The sequence below is a fragment of the Pavona decussata genome, unplaced genomic scaffold (assembly GCF_977016875.1).
Source record: "Pavona decussata unplaced genomic scaffold, jaPavDecu1.1 SCAFFOLD_195, whole genome shotgun sequence".
NCBI lineage: Eukaryota > Metazoa > Cnidaria > Anthozoa > Scleractinia > Agariciidae > Pavona > Pavona decussata.
In genome coordinates, this window is record NW_028145604.1 from 2,641,375 (window position 1) to 2,654,616 (window position 13,242).

Genomic DNA, 13,242 nt, shown 5'->3' on the forward strand with positions numbered 1-13,242 from the left:
ATGTGTGCCTTCTTCATCTACTGCAGTTTATATAATAGAGTGCCCCGTGGTGAGCAAATCCAACCCGAAAAGAGCTATCACCAAAAACTATAAATTTTGACAGGAGCCATAATCAGGGATTATGGCTCCTGATTTTGATGATTCACTGACCGTTTGGCGAGGAAGGTACTCCCTATAATGCATGGACTATACGATGAGGCTCCACTCCTAAGAGGTACTTTTTTTCAAGCTGAAGGTATATAAAAGGGTAGGGATTTCACAAGCTGAAGTATAGAAAAGGTAGGGAAAACTGTTATTTGGCCATGGGTTTTTAAAAGGGCAGTGTGACCTATTTATAGTGTCACTTTGAACAGCCAAAAATCATATCTGTATCGACGGAAACGTTAAAATAACCGATTAGTTTTGTTAACAATTACCCTACTAGTGCACAGAAACTAGTATTTATTGTCTTTGGCTGAGGATGGTCAGGATTGAAATGGATTGAAACTTGGTCAATTTTTTCAAGTTTCTTCTGGGTGTTTTGGAAAAATGGCTAAAAATCGATTGTATTTTATTCTTCCTCAGAGAAATCATTTTATATTTTCCTCTAAGAGGAAATGTATCTTGTCAAATAATTGAGAAGTTTTGACCAAAGCACAGGTGAATCGGCGTGACAGAGCCCCTTTAAAAGGACGTCTCAAAATATCGCGAACTAGAAGAGACCCAAGGGAAAAAGATGCAGTGTTTCTACTGCAGGTATGTCGGGAGCCCCTCCCCTATGGAAGGTATATGAAAGGGTTACCTTTCCTGTCTGAAATGGTACATAGAAGGGGAAGGGTTTGGACCTCGGAGGCCTCCCGTATAAAATTTTATTGAGTATCCACCAGGGGTAGTTCTCTGCGAAGGCTAACTCTTAATTTATCCACCAACGTGCAGAGAGACAGTCTGGCCTGGGGTGTTGAAGAGCGAATAATTTTGACCAGTGAATAAAATGTATTGATTGGAGTACATTTGATCCGCTGGATAGAGATTTATCCACTGGATAACGTTATCTTCTCTCTTTGTGGATAAAGTTATATCGCTCTCTTTGATCAATTGGTGACCAGGAGTACATTTTTTTGTCCAAGGAAACAAAAATGAGGACTTTTAGGACTGAACCAATTGACTTTTCGGTTGCTAATCACGTATAAGTAATTAGATTATGAGTAGCCTCTTCTTTCTCTAATGTAGAGAACGTGAAACACGCGCGAGCGCACGAAAATCGCCTCCGCGAGGGGACGTGACGCGCGAGGAAGGAGAGGATCTCGTGTGAGGCTTATTTCATACAACAACGACAAGAACAACAACAACAACATCAAAAGCGTTTATTTAATTAATCACGATAAAAATATTACAGCAAATTGCTGATGGGGTCGTGAATTTAAGATTAAATCTATCTCCCTAATAATTAAAATATTTTACACAAACAAATATGTATAATTAAAATTACTTCCAGTTAAGTCTAAACCCACCGCCGCCACCTCAACGCGCGGATTTCAGAAACCTCTCCAAAACCCCACTGTCGCTAACCGACCTCGTCGTATTATCAAAATTATTCTATAAAAAGATGGCTTGGTATATAATTGACTTCTTCATAAAATCAGTTTTGGGCTTTTTTCTTCTTAAATCGTATTCACTTACAAATCTAGGGAAGAAAGAATTCATAGATAGTGGAGTTTCGTGTTTGGCCCGCTCCACTATCCCGACAGAAATAAGAGATGGTTGTTAGTAAAACGCGTAACTCCTACTCTAATAGTTTGGTTCTGTGTTGGATTATTGTCCGAAAGGTTGATGTTTCAGTCCTAGTATAGTCTCCACTGTTGTTTTGATACCTTGGACGAAAAAGCTGCCACTCCACGCCACGCCTCAACTCAGATATAGGGGCAACACATCCCATCCTATCATAATTACACCATTATCATTTTATACCACCACCATAATAATTTCTAGGTGAAACTACGTCGAACTGAAAAACTTCACGCGACAACGACATGATAGAGTTTGCTTTTTTGGCTTTCAGTTTGGACTCTATCAGGTCGTTGTCGCGTTAAGTTTTTCATTTCTAGGTAACTAGTGTCGGCCTTGCCTATTGTCTTGGTTTCTATTTGTGGCTGATTAGAGCTGTCTCCAGCTATATTAAACGTATAACAGCAGCATTTTCGTTTATGGTTGATGTGTTAATAGTTGAAACTCCGATCCCCGAGAGTCGAAACAAACACATTATTTTACGCTTTCTAATAGCCTATCTCTAAACTCAGTAATAAAAACTCAGAAATATAAACGACTTTATTTCAAAGTGTTTTTAGAAAATGCGTTTCGTGTAACATTCCCCGGAAAGAAAAGGGATGTTTTTAAGATACCGGAAATAGCGTGATTTGACCTGGAATCCAAAACGCATTTCACTCCGATAAGCTTCATCATACTAGATTACCCGCTTATCTCAGTTATATCAGTCAATCGTCGTGTTAAACGTTCTATCTATTTTCCGATTCTTTGATTCTTTTCCCGTACTCTGTAACATGAACAACCCCGCAACCATCACATCGAGACTCCAATAGCTCTCTTTCATAGCCTTTGTACAGCTCCTTCCTACAATCGATAAATCGGCACTGTTTTGTGTTTCAACTTTCGCCTCAACAGAGGGAGGATCTGATTGGAGATCCAAATGGATTTTCTGGTCGGATTTCTGCTCACGTCACACACCTGAAGAATCGAAGATAGAGACAATCTGTATTGTTGGAATATGAGAATCTGACTAATATGGGCGCCTTTCGACGTTTCTCTCCGGCTTGTTTCCAAAGAATTTTAAAGAAACCTGAGCTGATCTCAAATTCAAACTCAACTCAGACCAAAATATACTGCATGATTTTGCGTATCCTATTTTAGAGTAGCCGGCTAGGCGGCTTGTTCCAGACAAACAGATTGTCCAGGATTGTTGGAAGCGAAAGAAGGGTCCTGCACAACAACATCAACAACAACAACAAAAAACAACAACAACAAAACAATGACAAAAACAAAGATACAAAAAAAGTTAATCTTAGCGGAAAAAAAGATTGAGGCCTTTTGTGCATTTCTCACAATTTTTTACGCTCTTTTCTCTCTCCTTCGCAGCAATCCGTTTAGAAAAACGGGCCAGTATTTAACTCCTAAAATTTATCAATATTTTTCTGGTCAAAAGAACTAATGGTATACCCTATTTCTGGGCAAAATATAACCTCCCCCCCGTCTCTCAAGCTCAACAAATGCCCCAAGCTGACAGTGTGGCCGTGTTCGATCGTCCATGGCCGGTTAAAAAAAAATGACACGTGATTTGCGTGCAATCGTGAAATCGGGATAAAAGGATGTTGACTTGAGGGATTTAAACAGGAGACTTACAATGACATATCGGATATCCTATTGACCTTTCCGGAAATCTCATAGATTTTAACTTTAAGCAGAAAAGAGATCAGTTGTTTCCAATGTCTTCCAGAGTGGGTCACCTTGGGAAATCGAACAAACGAGAAACTGCTGATTCTAGAGTAAGATGAACAAAATCATAACTATTTATGGGGTTAAAGTTAACGTAAGTAAGCTAAAACTCAAAAACAGCAAAGTTTAGGTCATGAAAAGATATGAAAAGTTAGATCGTCTTTTACCCTCCCCTCTCACACGACAGCAATCAGTGCCCGAAACGACGGACATACTATCCGTTTTCTCCCAGCTGTATGTCTTCGTAGCATAAACTGGAATGCGGCACTATTTATACAGTAAACAACAGTTTCATTTCAGCTGCTTAGAAACTCTTGAACTTGTCACTTGAGCAAGCAAGTCGACGCCAGCAACGCGGTCTTGGTGCGCTGTGCGAGCAATGGCAAGACTGTATTCCTCGAACATTCAAGCACATTTCACAGTTCTGTTTCTCTGTATCGCATTCGTGGCAATCGCTTCAGGGCAGGGCAGAAAGGAAGGTAAGTTACGGCGAAAATTCTCGATGCTGTGATAATTTTGTAGCCTCTACAAGTGTAAAGTACAAATTTTCTAACATGTCTTCAGTTGGAGTGCCACATCTATTATAGTATAAACACGCGAGTGGGGGAAAAGGTTGAGAAATCCTCCAGTCCGGAGCGTAGACTGCCGGTACTTTGCGAGGAATCGGGAAATCGTTATTTTCTTCTTTTCCGTCGCACGCACGCGTAATTCGCTTTAATTTAAAGACCAATTTATAGTCTGAGCTGATGGACGAGATTTCCGGCTATTGCAAGTGGATTGAAAAAAGCCTTTGAAATCACGGGGCAACGTTTGTCTATTAAATTGTCGCATTTTCGAAAGCTTGCAACATACTTTTTGTTCCTTTTTTTTTTCCACAGGGGTTGTTTTGGGTGCAGATTTAGCGGAATCTTGTAAGATGATCGTACAAATGTGTACCGCCGTATACCAGAGCAAACTGAAAAGGGAGAGCGAGTCTGATAAGCTCGTATGTTTGATGCTACAGTCTTACAAACTCTGCCTTGACAGGAGCGCTAGTTCCTGTACCGGAGACAGCCCGTTTGACACTCTGGCCACAGTGGTCTCAAGGCTGTTAAATCGTTTGTGTTCGGAACATAATATTAACCGTGAACTTGAAACAAATTCTTCATTGGTGTAGTATAGGAAATCAGTCTATGGTACGAAAATTTCGCGGGAAAATTCGAGAAAGTCAGCAAAACGGATGTAATATTGTCTGGTGCGGCGTGGATCATATGCAATTGCACCCCGCTACTGCGAGACATCAAATTACATTCAATGACACCTCAGATGTGAAGAGAAAGATCTGGTAGAGACGTGTAGGGACTTGATGACATGCAGCTAACAGCATGGTGAAACATCTAGAGATATCAAATTGTCACGGTCGTTAGAACTTTCTATAAAGAGGTGCGGCCCAGGAAAAAAATCCTAAAACTATTTATTCAGACTAAAATAGACGATTTCCATACCCCGGCTATTTTTAACGTAACCTCTAAAATCTAATTTCTTTTCCGGGCCAAAAATGTAAAGACCACTAACCCTCAAGCTACTGGCGAGGCCCAGGGGGGGTACTCCTCGGAATTCTTGGTGGGGGTGTGCCGCCCGGATCTTCAAATCCCGACCCTATTTCAGACCTAAACATGCCATTTTCCACACCCGTTTTCAGACCTGACCTCTAAAATTCATACCCGTTTTCAGACCTGATAATTATGCATCAGTGCCGAACGGAAGTTGACGCAAGGAGTAAAAGTAAGCTGGAATCTATTTCTTTTTCTCGCTATCAGTTAGTCGTTCCAGTTACGTACTGAGAAGAAAAATATGTTTGTAAGCTTTCTTTAATGTTCCCCGCCCCAAAAACCCGACCCGATTTCAGACCGTAATTGTCAAAATCTATACCCGTTTTCAGACCAAAACGGCTCAAAAACCATACCCTTTAGGGCGGCACATACCTATATACCTTATATAGGGGAGTACCCCCCCCGGGTGGCGAGGTTGTCTAACCATTTTGGCAAAACAAAACCTATAATGAATAGCTAAGTAAGGGAGTACGCCCTCCACCTCGTACCAAGAGATTGCGGGATACCACTTGGGCCATAACATTGGTTGGAGCACTTGAACCTTAGAAGTGGGCACTACCTTACCAAAGAGGTTTTGGCCTGTATTAAGGGCTAGATTTATTTTCACCATTTGGTTCTCATAGGGTGTAATTTGTCTGGGACAGGCATGATACTCAGGCTAGGGCATAGACAATTACCATTTTGGCGTTTAAAGAAGGAAGATTTTAGCGGTCAGGGATGGGGGGGGGGGGGGGGGTACTCCCCGTAATGGCCTATACTGGGAGGCTCCGCCCGAAAGGGACACCTTTTTCACGCTTCAGGTATATGAAAGGGTAGGGATTTCACGGGTCGAAGTATATGAAAGAGTAGGGAAACCTGTCGGTTAGGTATTTACAAGGGCCTTTCATTATTTTTCAATGGAAGGTATACGAAAAGGGTACCTTTTCTGCCAAAAATGGTATATGAAAGGGTAAGGGGTCGGACCTCGGGGCGGAGCCTCCCCGTATTAAATTTTTTTTAGTGCCCCCCCGCCGCCAGGGTTACCATATTACCGAATACCATTTGGGCTATATATTTTTTTTGGCTTCAAACTGAGACGTACTTTGAAAGTCCAACCTCAGCTCTGACTGAAATCATTGGTCTAAAATAGGGGTTAGGTTTTGATTCACACAAGGCAGAGGAAATGGCTATTCATTCTCAATAACCGTAAAAGCTGAAATACTGTAGATACAAAGGATAACTTACTTATTTCACTATCCCAAACACAATCAAGACAGCAGTAAATTAATGTATTATTTTATAGGTAGGTTGTGGGGTTACTTGATAGTTGAATAGTTCTGTAATGCATTCCACAAAAAATAAGGACAAGTGGACTAAACTCAAGGAAGTATTTATTCTGCAAGGTTCTTTTTTAAATTACATACCTCAATTTAGCAAGTACGAAAACTCTTTTTCTGAGATACTGTAACATACCATTTTAACTGCACAATCATTTGACTACAACTGCCACAACTTAACCTGCATGATTGCAGGTTAGCCAGAACTTAACTAGTTTTGACCTTACTACTTTCAAATTTTGGCCTTAAATGGAGAAAAGATGTTGAAGTCCGGTTCTGTCTTATGACACAGCCCACACTTAAGGTACATCTGAATTGCTGTAAGCCAGCCTACTTGGATGAGCTTTCATGCAAGGCCTTTGCATTCTCAGAGACCAAGGGAAAAAGATAAAACAGGTTGGAAAAAATTGGTTGAAGACTTTTCATAGTCGACTTTTTACTTGTCCCCCACTATCTGTCCCTGGGTTTCTGAGAATGGGCCTTTGAAGCGGCACTGTCATTGATGAGCAAACCAAGAGAGCTCTCCCCACCTCAACCTATTCTTCTTACTTGTTCCTAAACACATGCTCTGCTACCAAGAGACCTGCATGAAAAGCTCAACAAGTGAGCTTCCTCACACTGAGGTTAGCAACATTCCCAAATAGTCTTCAAACTCTCTCTGACACAAACATCCAGGAAATAATTATTTTTGTATTCAAATGGCTCTAAATTCATCATGCAAGGGAACAATGCCCATCAAAGACAATTGCACCGTTAATGACTTAGAAACAGCTCAAGGAGAAGGAAGCTTTCATACAAGCTAGGACTGAAGAGGCTTTGCAGTTCACACAATATTGATCAGAGAAATGTTCTTTACACTACGATACAATGGATGCCAGGTAATCCTTGACTTCTGCAGGGGTGAGACGACGGAAGCCTTGTTCATTGCATACTCCTAATTCAATGTTGTCTTCTGTCATTTGTCCTTCAAAACTCTCCTGCAAAACAGAAAGGTGACTCTCTCAAAATGTTCTTGCACCTGATGATTTTGCCAAATACACTCAATATTATTTCCTTGATCCCCCTTGCCCCCACCCCTCCCTCCCCCCTCCCCCCTCCCCCACAGCAGGTAAGGAGACTTGGCTCTTCACGAACATATTGAGAGACTGTTATTGACACTGTTAAGTTGGTGTTGGGATCCTGGTCAGATGTGGTGCATCTCTTTTTTTGTCAATATGCCCTTCCTTGGGCCAAAAAGTGGGTCAAATCCCTTCATTTTGGGTAATCTTTCTCTTTCAAGTGTGCACTGAATCTACACTGGTTAAAAATTTGACAGATGGAGATGGAAAAGTAGATCAAATCCCTAACAACATTTACTACAAATGCATTTAATGACAAAATAAACATCAACAAATTTAAAACTAAATTGTTGACACATTTCAAAACTGTTTCTTTGTTCTGTGACTTACCTTGAGGGTTAAGATTGCAGTGTGAATGGCATCTTCTAGCTCCAAGTTTTCATTGTACCTGGAATCAAGATGAATAAAACAAACAAAATTAATAACCCAACTAAATATAGATAGCCAGTAGGATTCCTTTGTATGAAGTACCTAGATCACCATAAACTACTGCACCACCATTCAAGTCCCAATGTCAACAATCAAAAAGTTATGTAAATTTCCCTTTCTGTTGAGGCATCAAGCCAACAGGGAACTGGGCATTTTGGGAGCTTGTGTTATACCCATGGAACATTTTTTTAGTGATTGAGGATAAAATCAAAAAAATTACAGAAATAAAAGACCACAAAATTCCCATGCTGCCTGGTAACTCCTTGATGACCACGCCTCCTTTCATAGGGGGTCATCAACTACCTCCCAGAAGGATGCATGTGATTGGCTTTTGAAACAGTAAGTAAACTGTTACAATGACCGTTAGGGGGTGGGGTACCACTCTCCTATATAAGCTATATAGATGTGTGTGGCTCCAAGGGTAAGGTTTCTGAGCCATTTTCGTCTGAATAGGGTACAAATTTTAACCTGAAAGCCTGAAAATGGGTACAGAATTGACAAAAACAGTATGGACTCTAGAAACCAGGTCTGAAAATGGGTGTGAATTTTAGAGACCAGGGGACCGTTTCTTGAAAGATCCGGTAATACCGGGCCCGATAAAGTGTCTTTGGTGATAAATGTTTTTTAGCAGAAGTCAACTTTTTTTGGCTTTGAATACTAAATTTTAAAATCTTATAATTCTATGAAAATATTGGCCAAGTACCATGTCTGTAATCACTGGATAATTGGCGAAAAAAATTTTAAAAATTTACTTATCAGGCCCGGTAAGTTACCGGGACTTTTGAGAAACAGGCCCCAGGCCTGAAAATGGGTACACATTTGGTCTGAAACAGGGGAAGGGTTTAGAAGAACTGTGATGCACACCACCAGAAAAAGTCCAGAGAAGTATCCCACACACACACCTCTCCAAAATCAAAGTGCATAGTGCATTAACTTGAAGCAATGAACTTGAAACAAAAATATATTTTATTTACCTCTTCTCTAGAAATGTTTTGCCATTGACATAGTTTTTACCCATGGCTGTGGCCTTCCAGGCAAAATACGAACCCTGAAACAATGAAGGGTTTGTTTAATAACAAATGTACAATAATTAAGAACTATGCAGAGCACATGAAAGAATCATGTTAAACATCACATAATTTGCAAGATCGTAAAACAGCTCAATGGATACGTGAAAAAACCAAAGTATGATATATCATGGAAATGATAAGCAAACGCAAATGGAATTGGGCTGGTTATGTAACGAGAAGAACAGATAACCGTTGGACAACCTGCATTAGGTTCTGGACGCCCCGGGGACACACAAGGAACCAAGGAAGACCAAGGACGAGATGGAGGGACGACTTATATTAGATAGTTTCCCAAAGTACTGGCACCGTGTCACGCAAAACGTGGTCTAGTGGAGGTCAATAGGGAAGGCCTACGTCCAGCGACGGACATTTAGTGGTTGAAACTGATAATAGTTTATTATTGTAGTCTGTGTTGTGTTTTCAAGCTATATACACTTAAAGTCAACAATCTGGTCACACTTTGTTGCGTGGTGAGGCCTTATAAAAAAAGTATACAATGTGGCTTACTGAAGGATCACACTGGAATAAATAAGGTCTGTCGTCATCCCAGCCAGCAACAAGCAGCGATACTCCAAAAGGACGAACACCACTAAAAAAAACAAACAAAAGCACTGAAATGTTATCTAGTTTATCTGCAAGCTACACAGATATGAAGAAATCTTGTGTGATGGCTAAAAGGCTTTCCTTATCAAGTATGACAGACACATTAATGTTAAGGTGGCCGAGCACAGTTTTCCAGTATACAGGTGTTAGTAAACATTATTTCAAAACTACGTACTTTTGGGTACCCGAAATTAGCATGGTGCAAGATTAACAAAGGAGGAATAAATTTTGATACTTCTTGTTGAGTAAGGTGCCGTTGCCACGGCAACGCAGCAAGCTATTTACCGTCCACAAATAATGGTTTTTCTTAATTTTCAGAAAATGCACTCGTTAGATTTTTTCCATTTTTTGTATCCAGAAAAACCCACAAAATACTGACATAGTGACGCTGCTTTCATGTAATTTTAACAGAGAGATCTCCTGTAAATGTTGTTTTTACACTTTAGCGTTTTTTGAAGTAACCCTCTGTTAGATTTTGGTTTTTGTTTGTAGGCGAGTTACGCTTTTAGAGAACGACTGTTTTGTCAAATTTCACGAAATTCTAACGAGCAGTTCCTTAGAAAACAGTTCATTTCCCTTAATACAACCAGTCACAATTTTTTGGTCAAATGCGCATGCGTGGCTTTTAATTAGGTTTTCTCAGCAGAGATATAAAGCATGCAAAAAGGATTTATTTAGCTCTTCGTGAACTCACTTTCTTTGTTCGGTGATAAATGCAGAAGGATTCACAAACGAGAAACTGAGTTACTTTAAGAGCAAAACTCGCCTTTGTGATCCATTTGGTATAACATCGAGGGATCGATAGAATTTGTTTACCACAACCCTAGTGCGCGCTTAATAGCATCACTAACAGAATCTGTAAGGCGCGCGCAAACTGTGTTCGGCCACCTTAATGGGTATTATTATTTTGTTTAGTTAGTTATGTTTTATCCTATGCTAGTTTTTTTTTTTCAAATATCCATGTTTTTAAAGTATTGTGTGAGATTTCAAGAAAAGTAATAAATCCAAAATTTGCTCATCATAATAATAACACTTATATAGCGCTTATCCGCACGCAGTTCTTTTCTACAGGCCATTCTATACACCAGTCACAAACTGCTATTAATAACAACTTCACAGAAAAGCAAGCATAAGGCCATCCCAATAAAATGTTTCGTTTCCCATCACCCGACCGACCCATTTTTTTTGAAAAGTAAAACAAAAATCACTATTCAAAGAAGCAAATACTTTAATTTACAAGCACACGATCTTGTTTTATTAACAACAATTGGTATGATGTGACGATACTACGAATAATGAACGAAAAGACCACGTTTTCGAGTTGACTTTGAAATCAGGCTTTCTTACTTAGCAGCCTGGCCTTCTCTGGAACCCAGACCCCTTCAAGCATTCATTTTTTTTTTTTTCCTTTTGCCCGACTGACCGACCCACCATCACAAGAGACGGGGCGATGGGAAACAAAACATTTTATTGGGATGGCCTAAACTAACCATTTGCATTGTTAAACACGTTAAAATTTGGGTTTATTTTTTTATTACTTTCTCACCCTGACTGAGTATATTCTTGTACAACAGATGCAAGTTTTTGAACCAGTTGTGCTGTTGGGATTTCTTCTTGATACATGAGAAAATACTGCTGTGCAATCTTCCTTGCATGTCGCACTAAAACTCTGAAAATAAGAAACATTGAAGTTATTTCACTGGAGTTTCATACGAACTTGCACTTTTATGTATGGTATAAAAAAATAACAAAATATTATGTTGTACTCAGTGCATACAAACCTGTAGTCTGGACCCATTCCGCTGTAAACCATCCCAACACTTTTTGTGACCATCTCAACCTTGTTGATTGTGCTGTCATCGTAGAGAATTGACTTTTGTTTCTTTTCAGCAGCAAGAACCACTCCGTTGGAGGCTTGATGAACGAAAACAAGGCAGTATTAGAAAACAACACAATCATGCATAACCCATCATAGTTTTCATACATTAACCACTATAAGCTGTGTTTTATTATCAATATATATGAGCCTCAAATAGCCCATTGAAAACATGGAGGGGTTCTACAAAGTCACATGGCTGGCTTGTTTGAAAATTGCAACATTTTATACATTCTCTTATAATACACATGTACTATGATTTCATCTATAGTTCAATATAAGCTATAGACTTAGAGTTGCTCCCCTGGGGAGCAGAGATGGTGCAGTGGTGAGAGCACTTGTCTCCCACCAATGTAGCCCGCGTTCAGTTTTTCATACATGGGTTGAATTTGTTGTTGGTTCTTTAATCTTGAGTGTCCCAAATTAGTGCTCTGTGCTAAAAACATTGTCACTCTGAAAAAAGTAATTTGCAATGTATTTTATTTCATTTTTTTTTTACTTATTTGGTGTTGTTTCAAAGCTTTTTTGAATTAAAAAATTAAAAAGTTAGACCCCCTCCCCTGAGGGTCTATCCCTGGCCATTCCCAGGTGTCCATTCTCTGTAGATGGGGATCTGTTCCTGATTATAACAACACTTTCATGGACTGTTGCAGAATTACCTTTAATTCCTACAGAAGGTCCTCCTGCAGCAACTGCTGCCAAAGCATATTCTATCTGGACAAGCTTGCCAGAAGGACTAGAGACAGGGAGAGGGGAAAAGACAACAAACAATTAATTAGGTAGCGACAAGCATGAAAATAACTCAGTGATGATCATAGAAACTACTTTGCACAAATAACTCATCAAAGTTAAACTAAAATACATGTGACACAGCAACGTGCGAAGCACATATAAAGGACAAATCATTGCCATGGATACAGATATTGCAAAGTCAGCTTAGTGGGTATGTGCGCATTCAACAATGTTGAACACGGTGGTCAAAAATTGTGCACAACAATGTTGCATTATTATAATGCAACATTGTTGTGCATACCTGAGGACAAATGAAATATTGGACGATGCTGAAGACGATGTTTGAAGGAAATCAAGCTTTGTTCAACATCACCCAACATCGTACAACATGGTGGCCAAATGAGTGTAACATGTTGGCTTCAACAATGTTGGACGGCGTTGCATCAACATGTTGCATTCGTTTGGCCGGGTCCTAAAGGTCTTCAAATCCACAAGATAGTTTATCACTATTCAGATTCTTTAAAAAGTTGCCTTGTTTCTTGATCAAACAGTGAAAATTATATCCAGACACCCGACACGTGCTGTTCTTAAAGGTCATGATCAGTTCAAAACTGTACGATTTGAGCTTATGTTGTAAGTGAATGGACAATTTCTGCAAAATTCACGACTCACAATTGTTTGATAAATGTACAAAATTTATATCAAAGTTCATAGTTTAGCATCAAAGGTAAGACAAATACAGCAAGACAATGTGATTGGATTTCTTGTTGAATGGTAAAATTTTCGTCTGTGGATCAAAACTTCTAGGACCGATGTACTGGATGTTTTCGCGTAAAATCTTCGTATAATTTCGCAGAAAGCTACCTGAATTGTACTATTGTATTCTGTTTGGTTTTGTACACCAAAAGTATGGCATAAAAGTGGTAAAATTTACCTGAAAGTTGTCAAACTAAAGCTGTATCTTTCCGTCATTTTGGAAGTAATGACCACAATACACTGCGGCGTACTGACTCAGCGTTT

The 13,242-nt window shown here is 39.6% G+C and overlaps 2 protein-coding genes across 3 annotated transcripts; one reads left to right on the plus strand and one right to left on the minus strand.

Moving 5' to 3' along the window:
• Positions 1-3,466: 3,466 nt before the first annotated feature.
• Positions 3,467-6,447, plus strand: LOC146461757 (uncharacterized). The gene is made up of 3 exons (XM_085086483.1): positions 3,467-3,965; positions 4,365-5,058; positions 5,493-6,447. Exons 1-2 carry the CDS (start codon positions 3,866-3,868, stop codon positions 4,640-4,642), a joined length of 378 nt encoding a protein of 125 aa, XP_084942609.1. The 5' UTR covers positions 3,467-3,865; the 3' UTR covers positions 4,643-5,058; positions 5,493-6,447.
• LOC146461758 (proteasome subunit alpha type-2) lies at positions 6,432-13,239 on the minus strand. Of its 2 annotated transcripts, XR_014857315.1 has the most exons (9): positions 13,157-13,239; positions 12,150-12,226; positions 11,396-11,528; positions 11,161-11,283; positions 9,519-9,600; positions 8,916-8,989; positions 7,843-7,900; positions 6,607-7,371; positions 6,432-6,575 (listed from the first exon to the last, which is right to left on the minus strand). XR_014857315.1 is itself a non-coding variant. In XM_085086482.1 (8 exons), exons 1-8 carry the CDS (start codon positions 13,192-13,194, stop codon positions 7,252-7,254), a joined length of 705 nt encoding a protein of 234 aa, XP_084942608.1. In that variant the 5' UTR covers positions 13,195-13,239; the 3' UTR covers positions 6,432-7,251. The 2 variants fall into 2 exon arrangements, 1 of the variants encoding a protein (XP_084942608.1); XM_085086482.1 differs by having other exon boundaries at positions 6,432-7,371.
• Between the last annotated feature and the right edge of the window lie 3 nt (positions 13,240-13,242).

Excerpts from the sequence above, each read along its gene's own strand:
- LOC146461757 (XM_085086483.1), top strand. The coding sequence starts at position 3,866 with ATGGCAAGACTGTATTCCTCGAACATTCAAGCACATTTCACAGTTCTG. Across the intron at positions 3,966-4,364 it reads AGGGCAGGGCAGAAAGGAAG|GGGTTGTTTTGGGTGCAGAT; the intron begins GTAAGTTACGGC and ends TTTTTTCCACAG.
- LOC146461758 (XM_085086482.1), bottom strand. The coding sequence starts at position 13,194 with ATGACGGAAAGATACAGCTTTAGTTTGACAACTTTCAG. Across the intron at positions 11,529-12,149 it reads ACCTTCTGTAGGAATTAAAG|CCTCCAACGGAGTGGTTCTT; the intron begins GTAATTCTGCAA and ends TCGTTCATCAAG. Across the intron at positions 7,372-7,842 it reads CTGCAATCTTAACCCTCAAG|GAGAGTTTTGAAGGACAAAT; the intron begins GTAAGTCACAGA and ends TCTGTTTTGCAG.